Here is a 25,607-nt window from a genome sequence, read left to right on the forward strand (position 1 = left end):
AAGAGATGAGTCTAGGCTTGTATGGCCCTGACCTCCGCCCTTTGCCAGCACCGAGCCTGGGGACATTATTACAACTGGCTCACTATGGGTGGTCACTGCGACCTCTGCCTGCCTGGTGCCCAGGCCTGCCTGGTCCTCGGAGCCCCTGGGTGGGGCAGGAAGGTGAGCAAGCAGGTAACACCAGCACTCCATCCATCTCTCTGAGCCCAGAACAAATATGTGCAGGGCGAGGCCCAAAGAGTGTGGCCCTGGCCCTGCAACCAAGGCTCTGCCCTTCCTGGAATCCCCCTGCTCCCATGAAGCCACAAACTGTTAAGCCACACACTGTCAAACCAGGCCCCCTCAACACTGGTCCTGGCTACATGAGGCCATGCAAAGAACTTAGTCAGGCCTTGGCCTCTCCTGTGTGAGCTTTACTGAGTAGCCACAGCCAAACACTGGGTGACAGAGCCCAATCCTGCAGTCCCACTCCCCTCCATCAAATGACAGGTGGATGGCTCAGTTATAGGGCAAGAGCCCTTGGGGAATGAACTCTGGGGTGTAGAGTCCCCAGCTGCCCTGAAGATAAGAGCCCCGGCCAGGCACCTCCCCAACTCCAGACATAGAGGCAGAGCACAGAGAGAGACATTTTATTGTGTAAAGTGGTCGATTGTACAGAGCAAAGATTGTACTAACACAGGTAGGGGCAGGGGAGACCCAGAGGCCGGAGCTGGGGATGGTAGAATGTGGTACCCCCACCCCCCGGGCAGTAGATAGGGCAGGGGCACTGACATCCCTCAGGCCCCACCAGTCAGGCAATATCCACTGGCCCAAAGACAGTAACAGTGGACCCTCCATACCCCACTCCAGGTCCATAAAGCACACTCACCAGTCTTGCTTCATAAACTGCCAGCCCCCAGCCTCCTTGGCCAGCAGCTCAGCCATTCTTTCCCCAAGGGCCCTGGCAGGGAAAGGGCCTAGAACAGTAGTCTCAGGCCAGGTAGCCAGGACTTCCTCCATCATGACCAGGTGCCCCAGGGGACAGCACATGGCTCCTTTTGGGGAAAACCTATTAGGTCAGTGTGACCAGGCAGCTTCCAGGAGCAGGTCTTGAAGGAGGAGCCGGAGTGGGCTCTGGTGGGGCTTGCATCTCTGGAGACAAAGGACTCCTAGGAGAACAGTCTAGGGGCAGAGGGGCACTTCTTTTTCTTTCTCCCTGTCATCTCCAGTCACAGTGGGCTCCTGAGACCTGCCATCCAGGACCAACCACTTTACTTGCCCTGATAATGGTCCTTTAAAGCTCAGAACAATGGGGTGGGAAGCCTGGGGTCTAGGACCAGCCCTCCTGGCCCTATTCCCTCAGGTCTCCATCCTCACACCCGCTGGATCTCGAACAGCTTCACATCTGTGTCATACCAGACGGGTGGGTCCACATTCCTATAGAGGGAATGGGCTGTCACCTTCTAGAAGGGGGCACCGCGGAGCAAAAGAGCCAGGTAGCTACAAGACTCCCCGCCCATCCTGATGCCCCCATCTGGGTGAAGAGTGCCCACCTTCAACCAGATTGGTTGGACATTAGTCCCACTATGGGTGGGAGAAAACCCAGAGCTAAATCCCCTGTGGGCATTCCTCAGGTAGACATCCATATCCACCCCAGGATGTAACTTCCCTACCCGTCACAGGGCCCACCTCAAATAGATGACACCCCACATGTAGGTGCGGAACCACATGGCAGTGCCTGAGTTCGCCTGGTACTTCCGGATAAGGATGGGGTGGGGTACTGGTAGAAGTCCCACTAGGGTACCATGCTGCAGGAACCTCAGGATCTCAGATTCGTCTGTCAGGCCCCTAGAGAAAAAGGTGGGGCCTCCAGCATGTTTGTAGAGATTGCACACAGGACCCTGAGGTGTGTGCTCCCCATCACACCCAGCCCAAGCCTGGGCTGGCCCCTCTCCAGGACCACCTCCCCACCCAGCTTCCAGACTCACTTGTCAATACAGATCTTCTCCACCTGGGGGACCAACACCTGCAGCAGGCGCATGATGGTCTGCAGAGGCAGCTTTGACTTCCAGGACAAGATCTGCGAGAGCCACACCCAGAGTTATAGGACAAGCTTGACCTTGCCCCAGAGCCACAGGCTCCCCAGGACAGGAAGTGTGATACTTTGCGCAGCAGGGCCTGCCTCAAGCAGGGCCTGTGAAAGGGAACTGATGCTAATGGGAAGAGCCCAGGCCATGCTGAGCAGTAGTGCCACAGGCCAGCTGCTGTGCCTCGTGCCTTCCGGAAGACTGTCCCATTAATCCTCACAATGGCTGGATGGCACGATCGTAAGGATGTTTATTATCCCCATCCAGGGCAATCAGTGGGGCTCACAGGAAACACACAGGGAGTGGAAGCGATTTGGGGAGGAACCAGCAAGGATGATTGACAAAGGAATCAGTCCTGGGCATCTGCTGAAAGGTCAGACAGGAGACGAGGTCACGCAACTGGAAGGACCGCCCCTCAGCCTGGCCTCTAGGTCAAATGCCTCTTGGTCTTCTTACCCTAGTCCTGGGCTGGCACTCTGACAGACAGACCCTGTTCCATGCCATCCACCCAAACCCCAGCCTCCAGATCCTCCAGCAGTACCCCTCACCCAATCTGATGTTGGGCTCCACTGGCCACTGGCTGACGTGCTGGACAATCGCCGCTGATCTCTCCATGTTTGGCTGGGCTCCTGGTTCCCAGAAAGGGATGGAAGTGACCAGGGAAGGAATGGGTCCAGGGTACAGTCATAGAGCAACTACATGTCTCCTCTGACCCCACTATGGGGAGGTTGGCTGCACCAGAGAGGTGAGTCCAGTCCTGTACCCTTTGCCCTGGACCCAAGGCCCGGCCCAGCCCAGCCCAGCCCAGCTCAGTGACAGGTTTAGGACCAGAGGCTGACAGAGAAGGTAGGGAAAGGCTGGCCCCAGATAAGGCTGATGGATGAGGAGCCCGAAGGTCACAGGGCTTTGCTGGGATCAGTAAACAAGAGAGAGGTCTATAGACGGCCCCCTCCCCCGGTACAGCAGTGACAGCCCCGATTCCCTTGTTCTAATACTGAAACCGCAGAGTGTCCTGGCCTTGCCCGCTCCTACACTTCAGGGTTCAAGAAGAAAGGCAATGAAGTGATGCTCAACACCATCCTCGGGGGTCCCCAGTACCTACCCCCTCAGATGGGCTGCCTTCTGCTGAGCTTGGCTGGGATTCAGGCTCTAGGGATCTCAAGGTACCATCCTCTGAAACCTGGGATTTCTCTGTCAGCTTGTCAATGCCTAGGTAGGACACAGCAGGGAGAGGGGACATGCCACAGGGCCCCCTTCTGGCCGCAGAGGTTATGTGCTCCCCATTCACCGCAGAGGTGCTGTGTCTGTCCTTCCCTTGTAGAGAGAGCTACTTTGAGCTATGATCCCTGTCTATGTCCCTTCCCAACCCCCATCAAGCTACCTTCCTAGGCCCACCCAATACTTCCACCTCCAGGTGCTGTGGAATTCCTTTTCCTCAGTTTCCTAGACAGGAAGGACACCCCGAGATCATACCCACTCCCTGACAATGCCATCTCCAACCAAGTCCCACACTCTTCTAGCCTGAAAGCATCCAGACCTGGGGTGGCCACCAGGCTGGTCTTAAGAGTGCCTGGTTCTGCAGGGGCGGCAGGGCGGGAACCCTCCATGGAAGCACCCTCCTGGGAACCAGCACGGGACAGGGGCTCCGGTGTCCGCCGCCGCCGCTGAAGTGCCTTGTGGATGGAGGGTGGATCAGTGGGCAGGTTGGCCAGCTGATGGAAGACTCCACGCTTACGGATGATGGCGTAGACCAGGTTGGAATTGCCTGTGGGAGGAACAAGTCTAGCCTCACTTTGCTTCCCACTCTACGTCTGGGATGGCTTCCAGGACTACAGGGCAGTTTGTGAGACAGGAAGTAAGAACTGGTGCAGGGTGTACAGAGCAGGGCAGGCCCAGCTATGTGGGTATCAGTGGCCACAGTAGATACAGGAGATACCAAAAAGTTAGGTTGTGGAGGGGCCTGGTGTTAGGCTGTGGGGAATACCAAGAAGTTAGGTTGTGGAGGTGCCCAGATGTTAGGCTCTAGGGAAAACAGCTGTGCCCCGAGCTCCCTCGGTATCCTTCTTCTGGTATCTTGAAATCCTCTTGGAGCCCAGTACTAAGGGGTGTCCTCTGGCATGGTGGGGCAATCTGAGCCCTATTCTTTCTACACCAACCCAACATTAACTATGTAGCCCTCTCGGTAACACACAGAAAAGTCTGGGAGGACACTGCTGTATGCGCCTGTCCTCCATCATCCACCTCTGAGTTCCCACAGCTATCGGGGAAGATGCAAAGGCTCCCCAGAGCCCTCAGAGCCCCCATCTACCTCTCTAGTCCTGTGGTGCACCATGCTGCTTTTAGCTTAACATCCACCCCAGGGCCCTTCTCACATCTCCCTTCCCCTGCAATGTTCTCTGCCTTACTCTCTGTCATCACTCATTCAGACCTCTAAATCTTACTTACTTTGCAAATAGTAATATTCGCTCATATTTGGGTTGCTAGATGCTGTGCCGAGTGCTTTTTCTGTGAATTACTAATCCCCCCAAAATCTCTAAGAGAGGGCCTTTTCGTGGTTTGTTTTTTGTTTTGTTTTTTGAGACAGGGTTTCTCTGTGTAGCCCTGGCTGTCCTGGATCTCACTCTGTAGCCCAGGCTGGCCTCGAACTCACAGAGATGCACCTGCCTCTGTCCCCCGAGTGCTGGGACTAAAGGCGTGCGCTCTGCAAGGGGGATTTACAGCAGTGTCATTATGAACCATCCTACAGATGAGGGACCAGGACCACAGCCTGACATACTCATGGCCCCAGAGCACATGGGTGGCAAGGTGTGGGTTGGCACCTGTGGTGACAGCCAGCAGGCTCTTGTCACTTGGAGTTTTCCAGCTACCCAACTCTAAATGAACTCTTCAGGGTCAGGTTGTCAGCCCAAAGCCTCCCTCTGTGACTCCATGCCCCATCTGTGAGCTCCAGGAGGGATGGAGAACATTATCTTTGATTCTCCGCTGCAGCTCCCTATACCCAGGTACACTGCAGGTGCTTAATAAGTGCACACTGAAGGACCGAGCTAACAGGCAGGTGCCAGGCTAGGGCTTCCCCTAAGCTAAGCCAGGGGCTCAGCTCAGGCCTCACCATCAAACTGGTACTGGATAATGTTGTTGAAGACCTCCAGAAGGAAGAAGACCAAATGGTGGTTCTGGGACGCGGAGAAGAGGAACCAGGTGGTAGAGAAGGCCTCCAGCAGGTGTAGCAGCTTGTTGGCAGTCACCATGGACAGGCTTTTGAGGTAGGGCGACACTGTAAGGGAGAGTCAGCTTGTGCTGGGCCATCCCTGAAAATTCCAGGCCAGGGCAGAACCGCTCACCTCAACTGATCCCCTCTGTCCCCAGCTCCCTGCAGAGCCCCCCAAAGACGACGAGGCTCCCGTGCCCCCACCACCCCGCACCCTCACAGGCACACTCAGCTCATTTCTCCCAGGCATCTCCCAACACAGAGAGAGGAGAGACAAGGCCAAGGATGTAGATAAAGGAACTAGGGTTTAGAGAGGGTTATAAACTGAGCCCAAGTTCCCCAGCAATAAAATGACAGGGCAAGGGTGCTAACACGGGATGGGATGAGACATCTTTCAAGAGTGACAAGCTGCTGTCATTAGATACATATTCCTCGGGACAGCTTTGTGAACAGGAGTCAGAGAGGAACTGCACAGTTTGACCTGTGTGTGCCCTTGTCGCCTGCCTTTTCCCCTGGCTCCCCCAAAGGCCCCAGAGGGTAGGAACAGAGACCATCCTGGTCACACAGCCATTCTCAGAGCTGCCCATGCTCATTGGGCACTCAGTCAGGACGTGTAAAATAGAATTAGGGGATCAACAAAGGGAAGGTGCAGGGCTCACAACCCCACCGGGGGCCTTAGGACCCACTGTGCTGCCCCAGACACTCGAAGTACAAAGCACAGCATGGCCAGCACGTTAGCTAGTTTTCACTGCCACCCTGACACAACTTAGTCACCCCGGGAAGAGACTCAACGAGGAATTGTCTAGATCACGTTCACGTGTGGGCACGTCTGGGGGCGGGGGTGTCTTATTGTTAATTAAGGTGGGAAGAACCACTACAAATGTGGGGGTGCCATTCCCTAAGCCGGGCCCTGAACAGTTAAGAGTAACGGAAGCTAGCTGCACCTATGCAGCCAGCAAGGATCTGCTAGTTTCTCTGCTCCTGGCTGTGGGTGTCATGTGATCAGCTGCTTCAGGTCCTGCCTTGACTCTCCCTCAATGATGGGCTGTAACCTGGAATTATAAGCCGCATAAACTTAAGGGTCTTTGCTACAGCAACAGGAATAAAAACCTATCAATGAACTACACTGGCCGAAAGACATCCACAAAAGCCATTCTGCCCTAGCCTACTGCTACTCACCTTGCTGGACTCCCAACTAGCCTGAGCCTTCCTGCCGCCATTCCCAGATAGCAGCCTGCAGCCCTTGAAGATGCTGTTGAAATCCCCACTGTAACTCAGCCCAAACCTGTACTACCCAATAAATAGCCAGCAGTCACATGTGGCCATTAAATGTCTGCAATACAGCCAGTCTCCACTGAGATTTCCTGCGTGAACAGAACACATCCAAGACTTGGAAGACTGGATACAAAACAGAACATAAACTGTCTCAATAATTTTTATAATTTCTTCATATCTAAGAGGTGGTATTTTGAATTTAGGAGATTAGATAGAGTGTATACTAAAGCTTTTTTAGAAATTTTACTTATTATTGTGTGCAGTGTGTGTGTGTGTGTGTGTGTGTGTGTGTGTGTGTGTGTGAAGGTCGTAGAACAACTTCACAGTATATCAATTCTCTCCTTCCACTTTTACGCCCGACTTGCGTGGCAAGAGCTTCTACCTGCTGAGCTGTTTCATAGACTCTCTGAAGCTTTTATCACCTGTCTTGTTGCCCCTTTTTTATTGTACTAGGAAAATTAACAGTAACATGGCTGGCTCTTCCAGGCGAGAAAGCCAGGGGCCTGATTGCTGGTTGGCCTGTGGCCTGGCGCCACCTGCTGGTGAGCATGGGGAAGTTAGGCTCCAGGCCCCTACCGTTGACCACAATGGTGAGCAGGCAGTCAAAGAGAGGTTGCAGCCTCTGGTGACCACTGGTGATGATTTTGTGGAATACCTATGCAGGGAGGAAAGGGACGGTGTGGACTACCCACCATCTCCAGACTCAGCCAATAAGAGACTGTCACCCCCACGCTCCCAAGGCTGACCATGCACACCCCCTTACCACGATGAGCAAATCTGCATGTGTGCCGGTGAAGACAGGGATGTCCATGGGCACTCGCACTGAGTAGGGCTTGTTTAGTCGTACCCCAAAGTTCCTCTCCCCACTCAGGAGCAATAGGATGAAGACCCCGATGTGCATCAGGCCCACCCGAGCTGAGGTACACAACACAGGAGGTATCACGTGAGCAGGGAGGGGAGGTGGAGAACTCAGCAAAGACCCATCTCTGGGAGCTCAAGGGAGCCCCTATGGAAGATTAGGACACCAGACTCGAGTTTCTGGGAGGCAGGACAGACTGGCTGGACCCCCCTCCCAAAACCAAGACCACATATCTACCCCAGGATCACAGGCCCACTACGGTCATACATTGATCTGCCCGGGCGTCGTTGAGAAAATAGAGGATAGGGACCAGGATATCCAGCACGTCGCTGCTCTTCAGTACAAAGAAGAGGAATTTCTGGGAATGAGAGAGGGGGCAAGTGAGCAGGTCAGTGAGAGGACTAGCTCTAAGCTGCTCTCTCCCACCGAGGCTGGGCAGACCCAGATGCTATGCCAGTCTTGGACTCTGTGAACCCCGCTAAGTCTTCAGCTATGTCCCTTCATGTCTGTTGCCCTTGAGGTGAGCCCTGGAGTCCACTAACCTTGTTGAAGTCACAGAGTTTCCAGAAGAGGACAAGCAATTCCTGATGGAACTGGATTTTCTTTGTGGAATTGGGAAGGTAGGTCTGGAGTAGGGGGTTAGACAGCAGCCGAGCTATCCCCTTGAGGATGAACTGGAAGTCCTGGGAGAGCAGAGCAGGGTTCCTTCCAACCCAGCTGCCTACAGCTCTGGATACCCCTGCAAATGCCTCATTCTCCCCGATCTTTATCAATCTCCCATAACCTTAAAATCTCCAATCAAGGGGCCAGGTTTGGACATTACTGCTAGCACACTGGAAAGCTGAACCTCTGCCGTCCCACCAGCAAGTCAGAGGATCCCCTATGCAAGGCTGCAGCTCCCGGTAACCCCCAGATGGACCCTTGAACCAGGCTCCCCAACCACCTGGGTTCCTTGTTGACAGGGACTGTCCTTCACCCTGCCCCCTGCACCCCCATCCCCCACCACATCACACACGAGAAGTACTCCCCAGTCTCAGAGCTGTCATTTACCAGGCACACACCACCAGCTGGGCCATGCTCTACTTTGATCTTGGGGGATGGGGGGCTGGCTCACCTACAGTCCCTGACTGTGTGCATCTGCAGAAGTCAGAGTCCTAGGAACTGTAGCACCTCCCCTCTGCTTGAGGACATTAGGCTACCTCCGAACCCCAACATCACAGCAACCCCCCTCCTTTGAGAAGCCTTCTTGGTTATCCTGGCCCAGCCGAGGCTATGAGTCCTTTGTTGATTTTTTTCCTTTCTTTTATTTATTTACTTGTTTTCGTTTTTTCAAGACAGGGTTTCTCTGTGTAACAGCCCTGGCTGTCCTGGATCTCGCTCTGTAGACCAGGCTGGCCTTGAACTCACAGAGATCCTCCTGCCTCTGCCTCCTGAGTGCTAGGATTAAAGATGTGCGCCACTATGCCCGGCTTATTTATTTACTTTTAAAGACAGGGTCTCCTGTAGTCCAGGCTAGCCAAGAATGACTGAATTTTTAACCCTCCTGCCTCCACTTCCCAGATACTGGCTTTACAGTCAGGCACCACCGCGGCCTGAGTGTGTAATGCTGGAGATTGAAGTCAGGGCTTTGTGCCTGTTAGGCAAGCGCTCTACCAATTGAGCCACACACCCCCAACTCCCATCAACCTTTTCTGTGCCTCAAAATCTCCCAAGTATTGCCATCACCACCTTACTTAGGGTGAGCACGTTCTTTCATGCAGGGGGACAGGACTCCTCTATCCCACAAAGCCACAGCCACTGGGGAAGATGGGCAGTTAGACTCCTCTAGTTTTGCCTGACTCACCTCCTCACGATGAATGCGGGACAGGTAGTTCACAAACAGGTTCTCGGGCCCTGGAGGCTGCCAAAAGGAGGACTATGGTGAGCAGACCCTGCACTCTGGTCTGCCTGAGTAGTGGCAGTTGAACCCCCAGGCACACCATGGGGTCCCGCTTAAGGAGATCCCATCTGCCTGCAGCCCTCCCTCCATCCGGCCCTTACATCAGCATCATCCATGGCAGTGCCCGTGGTGGTGCCATCCACAGTGGGGGTGGTGCTGGTGGCGCTGTCATGGTCCAAGGTGACGATAAGCACCTGAGCTGCCTCCTCCACCAGGGGCTCGCGGTAGTCCGAGAAGAGCAGGTGGTTGTAGGGGATCCCATAGCCCACAGGGTCATAGGCACACACGGTGTTGAGGAGGGAGGTGAAGAGAGGCAGTGCGTGTCTGCAGGGGAGGGCAGAGCAGGGCTGCAGGGATGCTCCCCTGGGCACACATCTCCAGCCCCAGAAGGAGCTGCTGAGCTACTGGGCTACAGGCTGGGACCTGGGAAGCAGAAGTGCAAGCTTGCCCCTTCCTGAGTAGATAAGGCCCTCCCTATCCATGCATATGGCTGACCCTGACCAGGGCCAGGCTGAGCCAAGAGCAGAGGAACCTATTGGGGTGAGAGACTCCTTGTGGAGAACATGCTCATGTCTTTTTCAGTTCTCAGGGGCTTTAGACAAGGGGTTAGAAGTGCAGGGGAACGTAGCTTCCCCTTAGGGATCAGAACCCAGTTCCATCCCCTTGGCTCCCAAGCCACAGGGTGACTTGAATCAGAAGATGTTAGGGTTCAAGTTCCTCATCTTACAGGTGAGGAGACAGACCCAGCAGTTAAGTGAGTAACAAAGGGTGGCAGTTTGCCTGATGCAGCCATGAGAAGAAACTCTGGCCAGCCTCTGATTGTGACTGGTGTTGAGGGGTCACTTGGGAGCCCTTCACTTCTGGAGATAAAAAGAAATCCAGCAGCAAGCCAGCGAAACACAGAGGAGGGAGCCACGCTGTTCAGGGATCTGAGTCCAGAAGCAGGAAGGTTACAAGTTTTAGAATGCCCACGCCTGTGCCAGCATCGCGGCCACAGCTGGAGTGTACATTTCAAATACTGTGTCGCACTGATGAGTGTGTGACACCCACGTGTACTAGTAAGTGTCCCCATATTCCCTGAGTGCCCACCATGGTCCAGAACCCTCTATCCATCAGGGTGGTCCTCAGACCCTCCTCTCCACCCACTGACCCAAAGGACAACCACAGGCCGAATGGGGCTGGCTACTGAGTACTATTGAGTGGTTGGTCCAGATGAAGCATGCTGGAAGTATTAACTACACACTGGATTTGGGGAAAGAAGCATGAGAGAAGGAAACGCAAGCGATCTTGATAGGTTCATAAATTCATTACAAACCTAATGCTCACTTTTTAAAATATACTGAGTTAAATAAAATATATAAATTAGTTTTCTTTCTTTTTGCTTTTGATTCAAGGTCTTATGTACCCCAGGCTAGCCTAAAACTCACTAATAGCCAAGGATGACCCTAAACTTCTTGTTTCTTCTAGAGTGCTGGGATTATAGTTGTGCAGCACCACACTGTTCACATGGTGGTCAAACCCAGGGCTCCATGCATACTAGGCAAGTACTCTACACACAGAGATACATCTATCAAATTCCTCACATTATATTTCTAATGGACAATGTGATTCCAGATGGAAGACCTGGACCTGGGCCACCCAGGGGTCCCCAGGTTTTGGGGGTCTTGATAGTTCAAAGGTGTAGCTAAATTATGGTTTCATGCCACCAGGGGGCAGCACCTCTCCCCAAATAAAGCCAACCGGGCTGGCACGCCTCTTAACTCCTAAGTGCCTAGGGAGACTAGTGCAGCCTCCCACCTGTTTTCCGTGGAACAAAAGAACTGAACCCAGGGGTTGGTGCTGCCACTCTCTGGAGATGGGGGCAGGTACATGGCCTCTGAGAAGCACGTCAACAGCAGCTTCAGCAGCTCCATCCTGCAGGAAGGACCAGAAAGGGTACATTAGGACCCGCCTCCCTCTAGGAGGCAGCTGCCAATACTACCCACCACCCTGACCATGGTCCACGGGGAAAATGACCCCTGTTCCTCCCTGTAAAGCCGAGGTTGGATGATAAGTGGGCTGGGTCTTTTGGAAGACCCTGTGGGTCTCTGAGCTATGCAAAGCCCAGCCTGGGTCCAGCTCACCGGTTCATGTCATGGATGTAGTTGGGCTGTGGGGAATGAGCAAAGCCCACACCAGCCTCCCAGATGTATTCACAGCTGTCCAGGGAATGGACATCTTCTGCTGAGTCCTAGGAAGAGGGAGTAATTGCGGGGAGGGAGTGGGGAGGGAGGAAGATCACAAAATAAATAGTCACGTGAGGCAGGCCCAGACTACCCAAGCTTCCCACTGTCTCTAGTTGCAGCAAGATACCCCAGTATTCTCCTAAAGACAGCCCCCACCATGCCCTAGGTCCTGATGTACAAGGAGAGAAATGAATGTTGTTGGATTTCTTTGGGAGCTCACTCACAAATCTTATGTTGATTATTTTACTTTCTGAGTCCAGTCTGAGGCAGGGAAAGGAGGAAGGAGAAGGTTGGGGGAATGGGGTGTGGCAGTTTGAGGGGAGAAAGCGTTCCTGGTGGAGTCCCTGAGTAAAAAGTCGGGCTTCCTGGTTCCAGCCCTGCACCCTCCCACCTCAGGCAGAGAGGACAATGGGTGCTTGTGCAGGCTGCCTGGGAGACAGGGTCAGGCGGGACACCAGCTGGCTCCTCTCCAGCTGTGCCACCCCCACCCCACCCAGGATATGTACACACCTCCCCTGCTTCTGCACCCTGTATCTCCTGGCCCCAAGAGCCCAGCCCGGGGGTGTCTCACCACATTGTTCCTCCGGTGGCTCTGCACAGTGAAGTCTGGGCAGAAGAGCAGGTCAGCAATGGCCAGGAGCAGGGACTCAGCCAAGGGTCGGGCATGCTCATCCTCTTCTTCACCCTGCTAGGAGAGACACAGGCTGCTCAGTGGAGGCTGGCTAAGGAGAGGGAGCCCCAGGGCTTGGAGGTGTAGAGGACAGGGACTGGGTCTTAGCAGGCATGCGTGGACAGAGCGAGGAAGAAGAAATAGATTCCTGCTTACCCCAAATCTCCCTTAACCAGAAGAGAGCAGAGCAGACACAGGAATTAGGGAACAGTGAGGAAACACCCCCCTCACCAGGGGTGCTGGGCACTAAGCTCAAGGGTCTCAGCCCTTGGCACTTGCCTGGAGATAAGCCCAGAGCAGATGGGGTCTGGGAGAAGGCAATATGGTCCCTCTGGACCTTCTAAAGACATCACTGGGCCCTATCCTTGTACTCCTGCTCCAGGATATAGGGGGCAAGGCCCCTTGGGAGGAAAACTGAGGGCCGGAGAAGTTGGTACTGGCTCCTCCCTGCTCAGTGGCACCCTACCCTAGTCCCCATCCCACACTTCCTAAATAGCAGGTGCTCTGCCAGGGTTCTCCCACCCCCCTGGCCAGGCCCACAGACCCCTCCACGCCCTGCCCCGGGCACTGTGGACCAGAAGAAGCCCCTCCAGTCGGGGTCCTCGAAGATGTAAGGCAGCACTCGGGTGAGCAGCCGGCTGCAGTTCAGGACGACCTGCTTCTCCTTCTCCGAGTGGCAACCACTCTCTGCCCCTTGTACCAGTTTCTCCACAGCCTACGGGGATGGACAGCAAGGAAGGAACATGTGACGTGGTCCTTTGGGTTCAGGCCACCCAGGCTGTAGAGCTAGTTCATGGATGATGAGATGTAGTTAAAACTCAAGCCTTTAATCCCAGCACTCAGGAGGCAGAAGCAAGCGGATCTCTGTGAGTTCAAGGCCAGCCTGGTCTACAGAGCGAGATCCAGGACAGCCAGGACTGTTACATGAGAAACCCTGTCTCAAAAGAACAAACAAAAAACCAACCCAGAGCATCAGAATAGTAAAGTCCAGTTCCCTGGATGACCATGACATCATCTGTGGCATCCCTTCCTTGAAGAGTGTGTACCCACACTTAGGTACATCTTATTTTCTTCTGAGGGCCTCTTTTTCTCCTAATCCTTTTGTTTAACCCTATATAAAAGTAACGTTTTTAAAAGTTAAAAAAAAAAAAAAAAGACAGGGGCTGGAGAGATGGCTCTGAAGTTAAGAATATGTCTTGTTTAACCAGATTTAGTGACACACACCTTTAAGCCCAGCGCTCAGGAGGCAGAGACAGAGGCAGGTGGCTCTCTCTTAGTTCAAGGCCAGCCTTGTCTACATAGTGCGTTCTAGAACAGCCAGGGCTACCCAGAGAAACCCTGCCCCAACAAAACAAACCCCACTTGTCCTTGCAGAGGACCCAAGTTCAGTTCCCAGTACCTACATGGTGGCTCACAACCATTTATTACTCCATTTCCAAGGAATCCAATTCCTTCCTTTGCTCTCCAGAGGCATCACACGTGCATACGAAACATATACATACATGCAGGCAAAACACACACACACACACACACACACACACACACACACACACACAAATAAATCTAATTTTTTTTAAAATTTGCAATAGAGAAAATAACAACAACATCATATGGGGAAAGCAAAGTGAGCTAGTGTGTGGAAAGTGCCAACCAAGGCAAGATAAAGCGCTCCTAGTGGCCATGGTTGCTTTCCCCTCAACCCTACCGAGGAGAGCTTGAGGCAAAGAGACTGGTCCTCCAGGACCTGGGATGAAATGCTCCAAATGAGTGTAGACCGGGCACTCGACCACCCTGGGGAGCGGAGACCCAGCAGTGAGGGGCCAGACAGCCCTTACCTTGTAGCACAAAGTGGCCAGGTTAGAGGGCGACTCCTCTCGCACAGCCCGGATCTCTGCTGCTGGGACCAGTGCAAAGACATCTTGCACGGAGGTGGCTGTGTCTGCCCAGAACTGGTCCCAAAAAGCATCATCGGTGGCTTCCACGGGCTACAGGGGAATCCAGTGTCCAGAGTTATACAACGTCTTCCTGACAGTCACCGACAAACCCTGGCAGGAGACCATAGCCACACCCTCCATCCCAGCCAGCACCCAGGAGCCTCCCAATCTGGATTAAAGGCTTATTCAGCAGCCACAGGACGGGGTCAGAAGAGAGACAGATGTGCATGGCCAAGGGAGTCAGCTGGAACTAAAACCAACTGAGTCCCCAAGGGTTTGTGTATCCCCAGCAAAGTCCCCATGCACCTCTGAAAGAGAAACTGATATCCCCACCAGGCCATGTCCCTAGGCCACGCCAGGAGGTCAAGTGTCTAGGGCCTACACCAGGGCTCTCGCCAAAGGAAGATAACGAAGGGCATATGCACTCCGTATACAGTCACCAATGCTGTCTCCTCTCTCAGCCTTTCTCAGCACACCCACCAAGTGCCAACCCCAGTGAGCTCACTGACCCCTCACACATGCTCCTCTCAGCACCCACTGCTGGTCCACGCTGCAGGTCCAGCCACTTTCTGGGAGCTCCAGCCTCCAAAGCTACCCCTCTTGGTGCTGTTTGTACACTGTCCCCCACGCCACGCACCAAAGTAAATGGCCAAAATCACATACAGGCCTTTGGGGTCCCCGCCACCAGCTGAATCAAGTCTATACATCAGCTCAACTGTTGTTAGAGGGCTTGTGTAGTGTGCACAAAGCCCTGGAATGGATTTCCAGCACTGCACACCTTAAAACTGGTGGTGAGGGCCGGCAATCCCAGAGCTTGGAAAGATCAGAAATTCAAGGTCATCCTAAACTACATTGTGAGTGAGTTCAAGGACAGCCTGAAATTCAATTATAATGTCTCAAAACAGCACACAAAAGCTAGGCAGTGGTGCACTGGACAGGCAGAGGCAGGCAGATCTCTTTGAGTTCAAGGCCAGCCAGAGCGACACAGAGAAAACCAAACCAAATCTTTTGCTCAGGTTGTCCCCATTTCCCAGCATAATCTTCTCATTTCAACAGTAATTACAAAGTCCTACAGGAGCCGGGCGGTGCTGGCGCACGCCTTTAACCCCAGCACTCAGGAGGCAGAGGCAGGCAGATCTCTGTAAGTTTGAGGCCAGCCTGGGCTACAGAGCGAGATCCAGGAGAGGCTCCATAGCTACACAGAGAAACCCTGTCTCGAAAAAACAAACAAAAACAAAGTCCTACAGGTTTGGGGCTTGAGAGACAGCTCAGCTGCTAAAGGAGCTTGCCCCCAAACCTGATGACCTGAGTATTGAACTCAGGATCAATACTCATCCAAAGGAGTAAACCAACTCCCACAAGTTGTCCTCTGACAGCCACACGTGTGACTTTGCACAAATGTAAACCTTCCTCATGCACACACACACATACACACACACACACACACACACACACACACACAGGTTTGTTCGTTTTTAACAGGCCGGGTGTAGTAGCCACACACCTTTAATTCCAGCAGGAGGGAGGCAGAGCCAGGCGGATCTCTGTGAGTTCGAGGCCAGCCTGGTCTACAGAACGAGATCCAGGAAAGGCGCAAAGCTACACAGAGAAACCCTGTCTCGAAAAACCAATATATATATGCTCATGGGAGCTGCAGAGGTTACGAGGGCTCAGAGGTCAAGAGTGCATGCTGTTCTTCCATGGGATTCAGGTTTTGTTCCAGGGGATCTCTGATGTCCTCTTCTGGCCTCTGTAGGCACATGCACATTTGTGGCACACACACAAAGAAATACACATAACTAAAAATAAAAATTTTAAATATAAACTTTGTGGTCTTTGAATCATATAGACAGTCCCACAAGTAAATGACCAAGGCAACTAGTTTAGATGATAGATTTCATCTATAGAATGTCCACCCCCACCCTCACCCCCTCCGCCCCGGGCTGGATAGTTTTATGTCAGTTTGATGCAGACTGGGATCACTTTACAGGAGGGAATCACAATTAAGAAAATGCCTCCAGCTGGGCACAGTGGTGCACACATTCAATCCCAGCACTCGGGAGGCAGAGGCAGGCAGATCTCTGAGTTCAAGACCAGCCTGGTCTACATAGTGACTTCCAGGACAGCCAGAGAAACCTTACCTTAAATGAATGAATGAATGGATGCATGGATGGATGGATGGATGGATGGATGGATGGATGGATGGATGGATAGATAGATAGATAGATAGATAGATAGATAGATAGATAGATAGAAAAAAAGAGAGAAAGAAAGAAAATTCCTCCATAAGATCAGGTTGTAGGCAGGCCTGGAGGACATTTTCTTAATTAGTGGCTGATGAGGGAGGGTCTAGCCCAGCTATCACTAGGCTGGTAGTCCTGGGTTCTATAAGAAAGCTGGCTGAGCAAGCCATGGGGAGCAAGCCAGTAAGCAGCACTCCTCCATGGCCTCCGTGTCGGCTCCTGCCTTCAGGTTCCTGCCCTGTTAGAGTTCCTGCCCTGACTTTCTTTGATGGTGAACTGTGATGTGGAAACCTCAGCCTTTCCTCCCCAAGCTGCTTTGGTCACAGCGTTTCATCCCTAAGTTCAGGTCTGCTCCCACCTGGGGACCTCTAGCCCCAATCTCCACTCATCACATTTTTTGTTTTGTTTTGTTGTTTTTTCCAGACAGGGTTTCCCTGTGTAGCCCTGGATGTCCTGGAACTCACTCTGTAAACCAGGCTGCCCTCTTACAGAGGATTTCTCACAGAAATCCACCTGCCTCTGCCTCCTGAGTGCTGGGATTCAAGGTTTGTGCCATCACCACCTGGCCAAATCATCCCATTTTGGAGTCAGGTCTAGATATGCTGGCCCCAGCAGGCAGCCCTTTGTCCCTGATCTTGCAGTTGAGGGAGATGACAGGTGTGCTGAAGTTATCATGAATCCTGACAAGGCTGAGTGCCAGGGGGCTGCCCAAACCCGAGGCTGGGACTGCACGCTTCACCAAAGTGCCCACTCCCTGAACAAAAATCCCCCACTCCACTCTGGGGAGTCCTAGGGTAACCTGTGGCTGCAGCCTCAGTCCCAGAACTGGTAGAGCAAGTTAGCTGGAGGTAAACAAAGGCCAAAGGAGAGGCCCTGGAGCCAGGTTTGCTGGACCTCAGCTCCACAGTCATCTGATACATATGCAGGGTGGGGATGGGCAGGAGCTGGGACCCCAGTCCTAGAGGCCTGGAGCCAGAGTGGAGTGGGAAGTCATCCTCAGAAGGCCTGTGGAGCTCCCCTCACAGGGAGCATGTCTGGAAATCTGTCACCTCTGGTACTCAGCCCACCTCCCAGGTAGTCACCACCCTTAAGGGGGCAGAAGCCCAGCTGAGCACAGATGGACCTGACCTCTGACCTCGTTCGTTAGGCAAGCATCAGGGACTGAAATCCAAAATCGACTTAAGAGGGACCTTAGAGATCAAATCTAGAAGCAGAGGGAAACCCTTCAGAAAGAAGCTATTATTTTCCTGCCCACCCCAACCTTTTTCATGTAGCCAGGGCTAGCCTGGAATTCTCTGTATAGACCAGGCTGGCCTTACAACCATCACCCTCCAGCCTCAACCTCCCAAGTGCTGGGATTACACCACACCTGTCTGTGGAAATCAAACCTTCACCCTTCACATCCCCCACACCCTCTCATAATGGAGACTGAACACACACAGGACCTCAGCTTGCAGCCTCCTCCCACCCCACTGTTCCTTAGGCATTTGCATAGGCTGAGGGAACCAGATGTAGCTTTTAAAAATCAGGTTTCTCTCTCTCTCTCTCTCTCTCTCTCTCTCTCTCTCTCTCTGCTGGAGCTGAGGATCGAACCCAGGGCCTTGTGCTTGCTAGGCAAGCACTCTGCCAGTGTGTTGGATCTCCCAGAGCTGGAGTCATAGGCAGTTGTGAATCACCCAGTATGGGTGCTGGGAACCACTCTTCATGTGAAAGAGTACCAAGCCCTCTTACCACTGAGCCATCTCCCCAGCCCCCAAGCTGTGGCTTTAACAGTCTCCTTCTAGGGTGGGGGTGGCAAGGGGGCAAAACCAGCTGTGATCTAGCCTGAGGAGGATGATCTGTCCTGACAGGTGATCAAAGTGTTCTAAGCACACAATTGCATGCGTGCAAACACACGCCTATCAGCTCTTACCCTGGCCTGCAGCAGAGCATCCTCAAATAGGCAGGATTGGGCGGGCAGTGGCGGGGTGGGGTGGGGTGGGGGCATGGATTTCTGATCCTGTAATGCCCCACTCTGGGGCCCCAGCCAAGTAAGGAGACAGGAAACACAGTCAATGTTGCTGGCCTCAGAGTCAGGGTTAAGCCAGGCCAGGACTGGCCACCAGGGCAGGAAGGAAACAGGATGCAGGGCAGGAAGGCAGGGAAGGCTGACCTGTAAGGACTCAGGCCGGGGCTACAGGAGACAGTCCACTGTCTACTCCCAAAGCACAGCCTCTGAGGGCCTGGCAGTGCGGGCGTCCTGTGATCAACACACCTGAAGCACCTTGGGGATCCTGAGTGAAGGTCCAGGAAGACCATCTCAGATCCTTGAATCCCAGCTGCCCAACGCTGATTACTACAGGGTCCGAGGCTTTGGCCCCTCCCACCTGTGAGAGTCCCATGCTCACATAAAGGCCCAATGGGCTGGGGAGATGGCTCAGCAGTGAAGGCTCTTGGTAAAAATGCTTGGTGAAGGCACTTCATGCTTGCTGGTGTGCAAGGCTAATAACCTAAACGCAATCCTTAGGATCCACCTGGTGGAAGGGAGCTGACTCCCACAGGTGGGCTTCTGACCGCCACACATATACCATGGTGCACGTGTATATACACCTACACACACACACCTACACACACACACACACACACACACACACACACACACACCAAAAATAAATAAATCATATAAATTGAAAAGAGGGAGGGGAAGGGGTGGGAGAGGAGGGAGAGGGAGGGGAGAGAAGTAGCCCAGACTGGGTCTCCAGCATACTCTAGGCCCCTGTCCCAGCAACTGACTGTCTTCAGCTAAGGAGGACAGACCATCTCAGCCAGGAAAAGAGAGATGGGTGTAGTACTCAGGGGCAGGGGGTGCCAAAGCAGGTCACCTTCCTACATCTGTCTGAGTCCATCCTGCTCCCAAAAGACTTGCTGAACCCACCACACCTTCCAGCAGGCATTAAACTCGGGAAACACCATCCCCCTCCCTGTCGCCCTACACAGTGCAAGGTGCCCCACACCACCCTTTTCTGCTGCCCACAGACCCAGAGTCTCATCTCTGAGGTTCTGGAACAAGTCATGGGGAGCAAAGAGAAGTTCTGGTTTTTATCAAGTGCCTCTCCGCTGGAAATGGGCTCTCTAGATGGAAGCCCTGGCATTTCTCTCTTCAGACCCTGACCTTTCCAATGGTGAGTAGCAGAGTGTGGGAGTAGAAGTCTGCCCTCTCAGGCTATGACTGGCTGGCTGTGGGAAGATGGCTCTCCTGATCCCACTCAAACTGGCCAAGAACAATATAGAGCTCTGAGAACAGCAGGATGGGGGTAGGGCTCCAGATGGCAGGTGGTCTAGAGCCCTTTGAGAGTCAGGGCCCGGAGAGGCATGGCTGGGTATCTCTGTGATCATAGTAGCCTGGTTCCGGGGAGGGCAAGGAAGGAGCCTTGCTGGGTCAAGAGGTGTGTGTGTGCTGGAGATAGGAGGAGGCTTCTGTGACACTTGTGGACTCAGGGGGAAATGTAGGAAGCATGGATTGGGCTGGAGATACCTATGGCTCCCTCTCCAACAGACTAAAGACAATCTGGGAGTCCCTCCTCATGCCCGAACCCGGAATCCCCATTTCAGGTACCAGAAAGCACAGCCAATCAGCTCCACCAGGCCTGGAGAAGCCCCTGGAGCATCCCTAGCTGGAAAGCTGGTTTCCCTAGGCCTGAGGACAGCTCCCTCTTACCCGGCTGCAGCCGCCTGCCACTCTGTGAGCTCCTAGGAAGACCTGGGCCTTCCCTGCCCGCAGGCATCTACCAGGGCCCAGAGAGGCCGCCGTTGCCACCGCACACCAGCTGTTTTCCCCGACCCTAGCAGGCGCCGGCCCGGCTTTGTTTGCGTTGAGTCAGCCCGGGTTGTGCGTCCGGGACCGTGGGCACCGAGGGCAGGGAGGAGAGCAGGGCGATGGATGGGTAGGTGGGAGCGGGAAGAGGCTGGCTATGCGAGGTTGCCGGCACTGGGGGGCGGGACAGGGGGCGGATAGCGTTGTCGCCGCCGGCTTCAGGAGTAGGCACACGTCAGCCTAAGGTGGCAACAGCAGTGCCCGGGGAGAGTGTTCCCAGGGGAGAGCAGGCTTAGGGTGGGCTCCCAGAGGTAGAGATGGAGCCCAGAGGTACAGAGGGGAAATCTCGTTCCGGTGCTGGTCTCAGCATCCCCCTCTGGACTATCCGGTCACCCTACGCTCCAGTGAGCCAAGTTCACCCCAGCCCCCGCCACTGCCCTGCCCCCAAGCCGGGCAGGTGGATGAAGAGGCTGGGTCCCCGCGCGCACCTGCGTCTTGGTGGTCAGCTGGATCACTGCCTTCCGGAAGTTCAGCTTGGAGTCTGCGGACCCCATGTCGATGGAGCCCGCTCCGGCCCAGCCCCGGGTTCCGACTCTGCCGCGGACTCCGGCTCTGGTTCCAGCTCCAGCTCCGCGGCCCCAGCTGCTCTCGGAGGAGCTGAGCTGCGAACCCCGCCCGCCGCCGGCGTCGGCCCCGCCCCCTTGTGGCCCCGCCCCTAGATCCGCCCCCACGAGGCCCCGCCTCTGCACCTGCCGTTCAGGCCTCGGGAGACGAGGTCCAGAGTTCTCTGTGGAACCCAACAACCAGAGCTGCCCTGTTCCATCGCCCCCTTCTGTCACTCAGTCCCCGAGACCGAAATCCTCCTGGCATCTCATCCCCTGACTCCGTTTTCACTCTTCACTCGGGCTCTGTCCGGGGCCTGCAGTTTCTCCGCCAGCCACTCTGACTTTCCTGCTTCCCCATTTATTACTACTACTGTTGGTGGCGTTTGAGCATTTGTTTTATGGTTTTTCTTTTCTTTTTTCTTTTTGTTGTTGTTGTTGTTTCTCTTTCTGACCTGTCCAACCATCGATCCAGCCCTGCAGTTATTCTAACCACAGCTGCAGGTTTAGCCCTTGCTTGTGTGGAAGAAGGGGCCGACTCAGTGTCTCTGTTCCAGGAAGGCAGCTCAGCCCGCAGCTGACAGTGAAAGAGCCCTCGGGTCTTGACCCCTCTCTGGCCCGATGGCTTTCCTGGGAACTTCTTGGGGTGCAGAGAAGCTGGTATACAACACCTTGTCCCTGTAGAACCACATCACAGAACCTGTTCTTAGGAGAAGAAAGGAGTTACCCATGGTATAGCCCAGTACACTTTGTTTTGAAAGTTTTATCTTAGGCTGGCCTCAAACTCACTGTTACTGATTATGAACTTTTAATCTTATTTCCCAAGCGCTAGGATCACAGGCATGCAAACCGTCCTTGGTTTTATAAGGTGCTGTAGATCGAACCCAGGACTTTGTGATGCTAGGCAAGCACTCTAATTATTAAATTAAGAATAACAGCTGGTTACATAATAATAAAAGCTGGCATACACCTGAAATCTCAGAATCCATATAAAGACAGGAGCAGAAACCCACTGTCATCCTTGGTACATAGTGAGCTTGAGGCCAGCCTTAGAAAAAAAATGAAATCAAGTCCAGGTCCCCTCCCCCAAAAAAGGGCTATGTAGGGGGGGGGGGTGATATTTCCCCACATCATCAACTTACCGTGTCTGGAAGCTTCTTGGAATCTTGGATACTTCAAAACAAGGCAACTTTATCCCAAACAAGAATCCTGCCGTTGGAGCAGGTGTGGAGGCAGGGAGAGGGGAACGGTGTCACCTCTTCACAGAGCAGGCCACAGCACTGGGTAGCTCTAGTTTTTCTTCAAAGGTGTGTTATCCCTGCCCTGAACAAAATCCTGGGCATTCCCTAGGGCTTTTCTTTGTCACTTCAAAATAATAAATGACTTCTTTATTAGGAAAAAAACCAAACATACTACCTAGCCAGGTATGGTAGCAAAGGCCATTATTCCCAGCACACAAAAGGCGGAGGCAGGTGGATCTCCTTGAGTTCAAAGTCATCCTGTTCAACATAGTTGGCTCCAGGCCAGCCAGTGCTACATAATGAGACCCTGTCTCAAACAAACAAAAAATATCTGGGGACATTCCACAGCACTCAGCAGCAATGTCACAGCCCTGTGGGCTTCTCAAGAGACTCCTAATCAGGCTGTTGAGTTTTAATATTCCAGCTTGCCCTAAGATAGTAGGAAATTAATCTGCCTCTGTGGCTTAGTTGGTTAGTGGGATCAGCTATTAACTGATTAACTGAAAGATTATTTTTGTTTCTTTGTTGTGTGTTTATTTGGAGACAGGCTCTCATGTAGCTCAGGCTGGCCTGGGACTCCTTATGTACCTGAGACTGGCCTTGAATTTCTGATCTTCCTGCTTCCACCCCCTGTGGATTACAATGTGTGCTGCCCTTCCTGGCTACAATATACTATATCACCGTTTATAGACATTCTGGAAACGGTGGAGCCATGGGAGCAGAAAACAAACCTGTAGTTGCCGTGAGCTAGATGTGGGATGAGTGCACTAGGAAAGGTAACGAGGGAACTTTGTGGGGCAGTGAAAACCTTCGGTTCGATTGTTCTCATAACCGCATGCCTCAAGAGAGTGAGTTTTACTGTATGTAAATTGTACCTCAATAAACTTGAATTAAAAAGGAAGGGCAATGAACATGGGATATATCTTAGTTGGTAGACTGCTTGCTTAGCATGCAGGAGATCCTGGGTTCCATTCCCAGCCCTACAAAAAAATAAATAAAAATAAAAGCTGTTGCAGCAAAGAAATTAGCTCAACACACTGGTCTCTCTACTATTAATTACATGTAAAGTTTTTACAGTAAACATTTTAAGAAAATAATCTGTGTGCATACACATACCATCAGTAAATAAAATAGCATTTTTGAACACTCACAGAAATTACTCTTTCCTTATTAATGTGACAATCTTCTAGAAGGTTTTTGGTTGTGAGAAAGTATGTTATGTACTTGTTTTGTGCCCAGGATAAAAGACTCATTTGTCTATGGCTCCTGTGGCCCTCTCTGGAGTCCTTCCTCTGAGTTCAAATATCATCCATCCCACAGACATTGATGTAGAACCTGCTAGGTGCCCGCTACCATTGAAGGGCTAGAACCTGAGCTATGCATGTTTCTGCTGCTAAGGGAACAAGACACAAAGGGCGATGATGTGAGCCAGAGAGCTATGACATGGTAAGCAAATGTCTGCCCAGACGCCCTGGTGGAAACAGGTAAGGAAAAACTGGATGGAGGAGAGGATGGTTGAGTGTGTTAGGAAGGGCCCCAGCTGGAAACAGACGGAAGACAGCTCAAGGGGTTATTCACAGGTAAGCATTTGGGGTCAGAATGGGTCACTGAGACCCCTAAGGGGCAGGGGAAGAAATAGTGTCCAGCACCCAGGGAAAGGGAGCTCACCATAGGAAAATCCCAACAGAAGCTATAGTCTTCCAGAAGAGAATGAGATAGCAAATGGACACCCCAATTCACTCCTCTTTTGCTTCCAACTTCCTGCTAATCAGGTGAACCCACAGAAAGCAGAAAGCTAAGAGAACCCTTGATGGAGCCCAGGAAAGCTCAGCCATCCAGACATGGAACAAAGTGGATCAGAGACAGGAGGAAATCTACAGAGGCAAGTGGAAATTTTTCAGCACCCAGCTGTTAGGGGGAGCAAGCAAAAGGTAAGCCTAGAGCACAGAGAGCCTGGTATACACATCCAGAGACCTGGTTGTCAGGGGTGTGGGGGGAAGAGCCTGGGAGGGGAGCGATGAGAGATAACATTTGAGATATCCCAGGAGCAGACTATAGAGAGCTACATACAACCTGATAAGCTTTAATTTTATTGTACAACCAATAAAAAAGCCTTTGAAGTAGAGAAATGATGTCACCAGATGGCATTAGGTCTTAGCGAATTGTCCTGGATGAGGCAGGAGGAACAAAGGGACCTGCATGCTGAGAGTAGGTAGGGAGGTGAGCTGATAGGGCTGAGCCAAAGCAATGGCAGGAGGATGGAGGTGAAGAACGCATTTGGAATTTGATGGCCATTCTAAAGGAGCATTTCCACAAAACAACTTCCCCTGCAAATGGCATAAAACAATGCCCACTTTTTCCGTCTCTTAAAGTTCCCTGGGTTAGAGACTTATTGGGATGCAGATGGTCTCCACTCCACAGCCTGGGTCTCAGCTGGGACGACTGGAATGGCTGGAGCAAGTTAGCTCAGAACAGCTGGGGGATGGAACCACCTGGGAACGTCTCCATTCACACATCCGGACTAGGGCTCAGAGAATGCCCAAGGCTGGGCTCAGCTGAGTCTGCAGATAAAATACTGACATGTGGGGCTGAAGAGATGGCTCAGTGGCTAAGAGTGCACCCGTGTCCAGCACGCGCACGCGCACACACACACACACACACACAAACTCTTCCTTTGGAACAGCTTTGTCAGGGCCCCACCACAACCTCTCAGCCTGAGCACAGTCCGAGGCCTTCTCCTTCTTTCTCAGCTACTGGTCCTCAACCCCACACCCTCTTCTTGCACAGGCCTCTGTGCAGGTTACTCCTAATCCCTCCTTCCTCTGTTCCAGTGGCTGCCCCTTGCTCATCCTTTGGCATCTCATCCTAAAAGTCATTTTTCTCAAGAGATTCCCATCTCCACGTGTTATTTCATTCAGCCCCTTGTATTTTCCCTAAAACTTTCACCACTATTTTTTTTGGGGGGAGGGGGGTTTGAGACAGGGTTTCTCTGTAGCTTTGGAGCCTGTCCTGGACTAGCTCTGTAGACCAGGCTGGCCTCAAACTCACAGAGATCCACCTGCCTCTGCCTCCCGAGTGCTGGGATTACAGGTGTGCGCCACAACCGCCCGGCCAGCCACCATTTTTATTTTGTTTTGCTTTTAAAGACATACCCATATGAGCGTTTTGCCTATATGTATGTCTGCACATCAGTGCCTGCAGGGGCTGGAAGAGGACATCAGATACTGTGGCCATGTGGGTGCTGAGAATCAAACCTGGGACCTCTGGAAGAGTAGCCAATGCTCTTAACCACTGAGCCAGCTCTCAGCCCCTGTTTCCTGTTTTTATTTGTTTATTGTTTTTTAATCAGAGTCTCCTGTAGCCCAGACTGGCCTCAAACTCACTAAATAACCAAGGCTAGACTTGAATTCCTGATTCTCCTGCCTCAGCTTCCGAGTTACATGGAGGTATGCACTAGGACACGTGGATATACATTAGAAACATATGATTTGAGTGCTGTTTTGTTTTATCTAAGATTTATTTCCTTTTTAGTTAGGTATATACGTGTGTACC

At 52.7% G+C, this 25,607-nt stretch overlaps 1 protein-coding gene across 2 annotated transcripts; it reads right to left on the bottom strand.

Annotated features, from left to right (window-relative positions):
* Positions 1 to 613: 613 nt before the first annotated feature.
* Hid1 (HID1 domain containing) lies at positions 614 to 20,906 on the bottom strand. Of its 2 annotated transcripts, none has more exons than XM_036196045.1 (19): positions 20,701 to 20,906; positions 14,078 to 14,227; positions 12,787 to 12,957; positions 12,144 to 12,257; positions 11,471 to 11,577; positions 11,145 to 11,261; positions 9,449 to 9,671; positions 9,252 to 9,308; positions 7,951 to 8,091; positions 7,676 to 7,766; positions 7,313 to 7,464; positions 7,126 to 7,204; positions 5,176 to 5,340; positions 3,604 to 3,831; positions 3,169 to 3,275; positions 2,615 to 2,695; positions 1,968 to 2,059; positions 1,669 to 1,827; positions 614 to 1,416 (listed from the first exon to the last, which is right to left on the bottom strand). In XM_036196045.1, the coding sequence occupies exons 1-19, from the start codon at positions 20,764 to 20,766 to the stop codon at positions 1,353 to 1,355; spliced, it is 2,364 nt and encodes a 787-aa protein (XP_036051938.1). In that variant the 5' UTR covers positions 20,767 to 20,906; the 3' UTR covers positions 614 to 1,352. The 2 variants fall into 2 exon arrangements, with proteins under 2 accessions (XP_036051938.1, XP_036051937.1); XM_036196044.1 differs by having other exon boundaries at positions 12,144 to 12,260; positions 20,701 to 20,900.
* Positions 20,907 to 25,607: the final 4,701 nt, after the last annotated feature.

The sequence above is a fragment of the Onychomys torridus genome, chromosome 8 (genome assembly GCF_903995425.1).
Source record: "Onychomys torridus chromosome 8, mOncTor1.1, whole genome shotgun sequence".
In the NCBI taxonomy this organism is placed as follows: Eukaryota; Metazoa; Chordata; class Mammalia; order Rodentia; family Cricetidae; genus Onychomys; species Onychomys torridus.

Coding starts and splice junctions, on each gene's coding strand:
- Hid1 (XM_036196044.1), bottom strand. CDS start 20,766: ATGGGGTCCGCAGACTCCAAGCTGAACTTCCGGAAGGCAGTGATCCAG. Junction 14,228..20,700: donor AGCTGACCACCAAGACGCAG/GTGCGCGCGGGG, acceptor ATTCCCCTGTAG/CCCGTGGAAGCCACCGATGA. Junction 7,205..7,312: donor ATGCAGATTTGCTCATCGTG/GTAAGGGGGTGT, acceptor CTCCCTGCATAG/GTATTCCACAAAATCATCAC.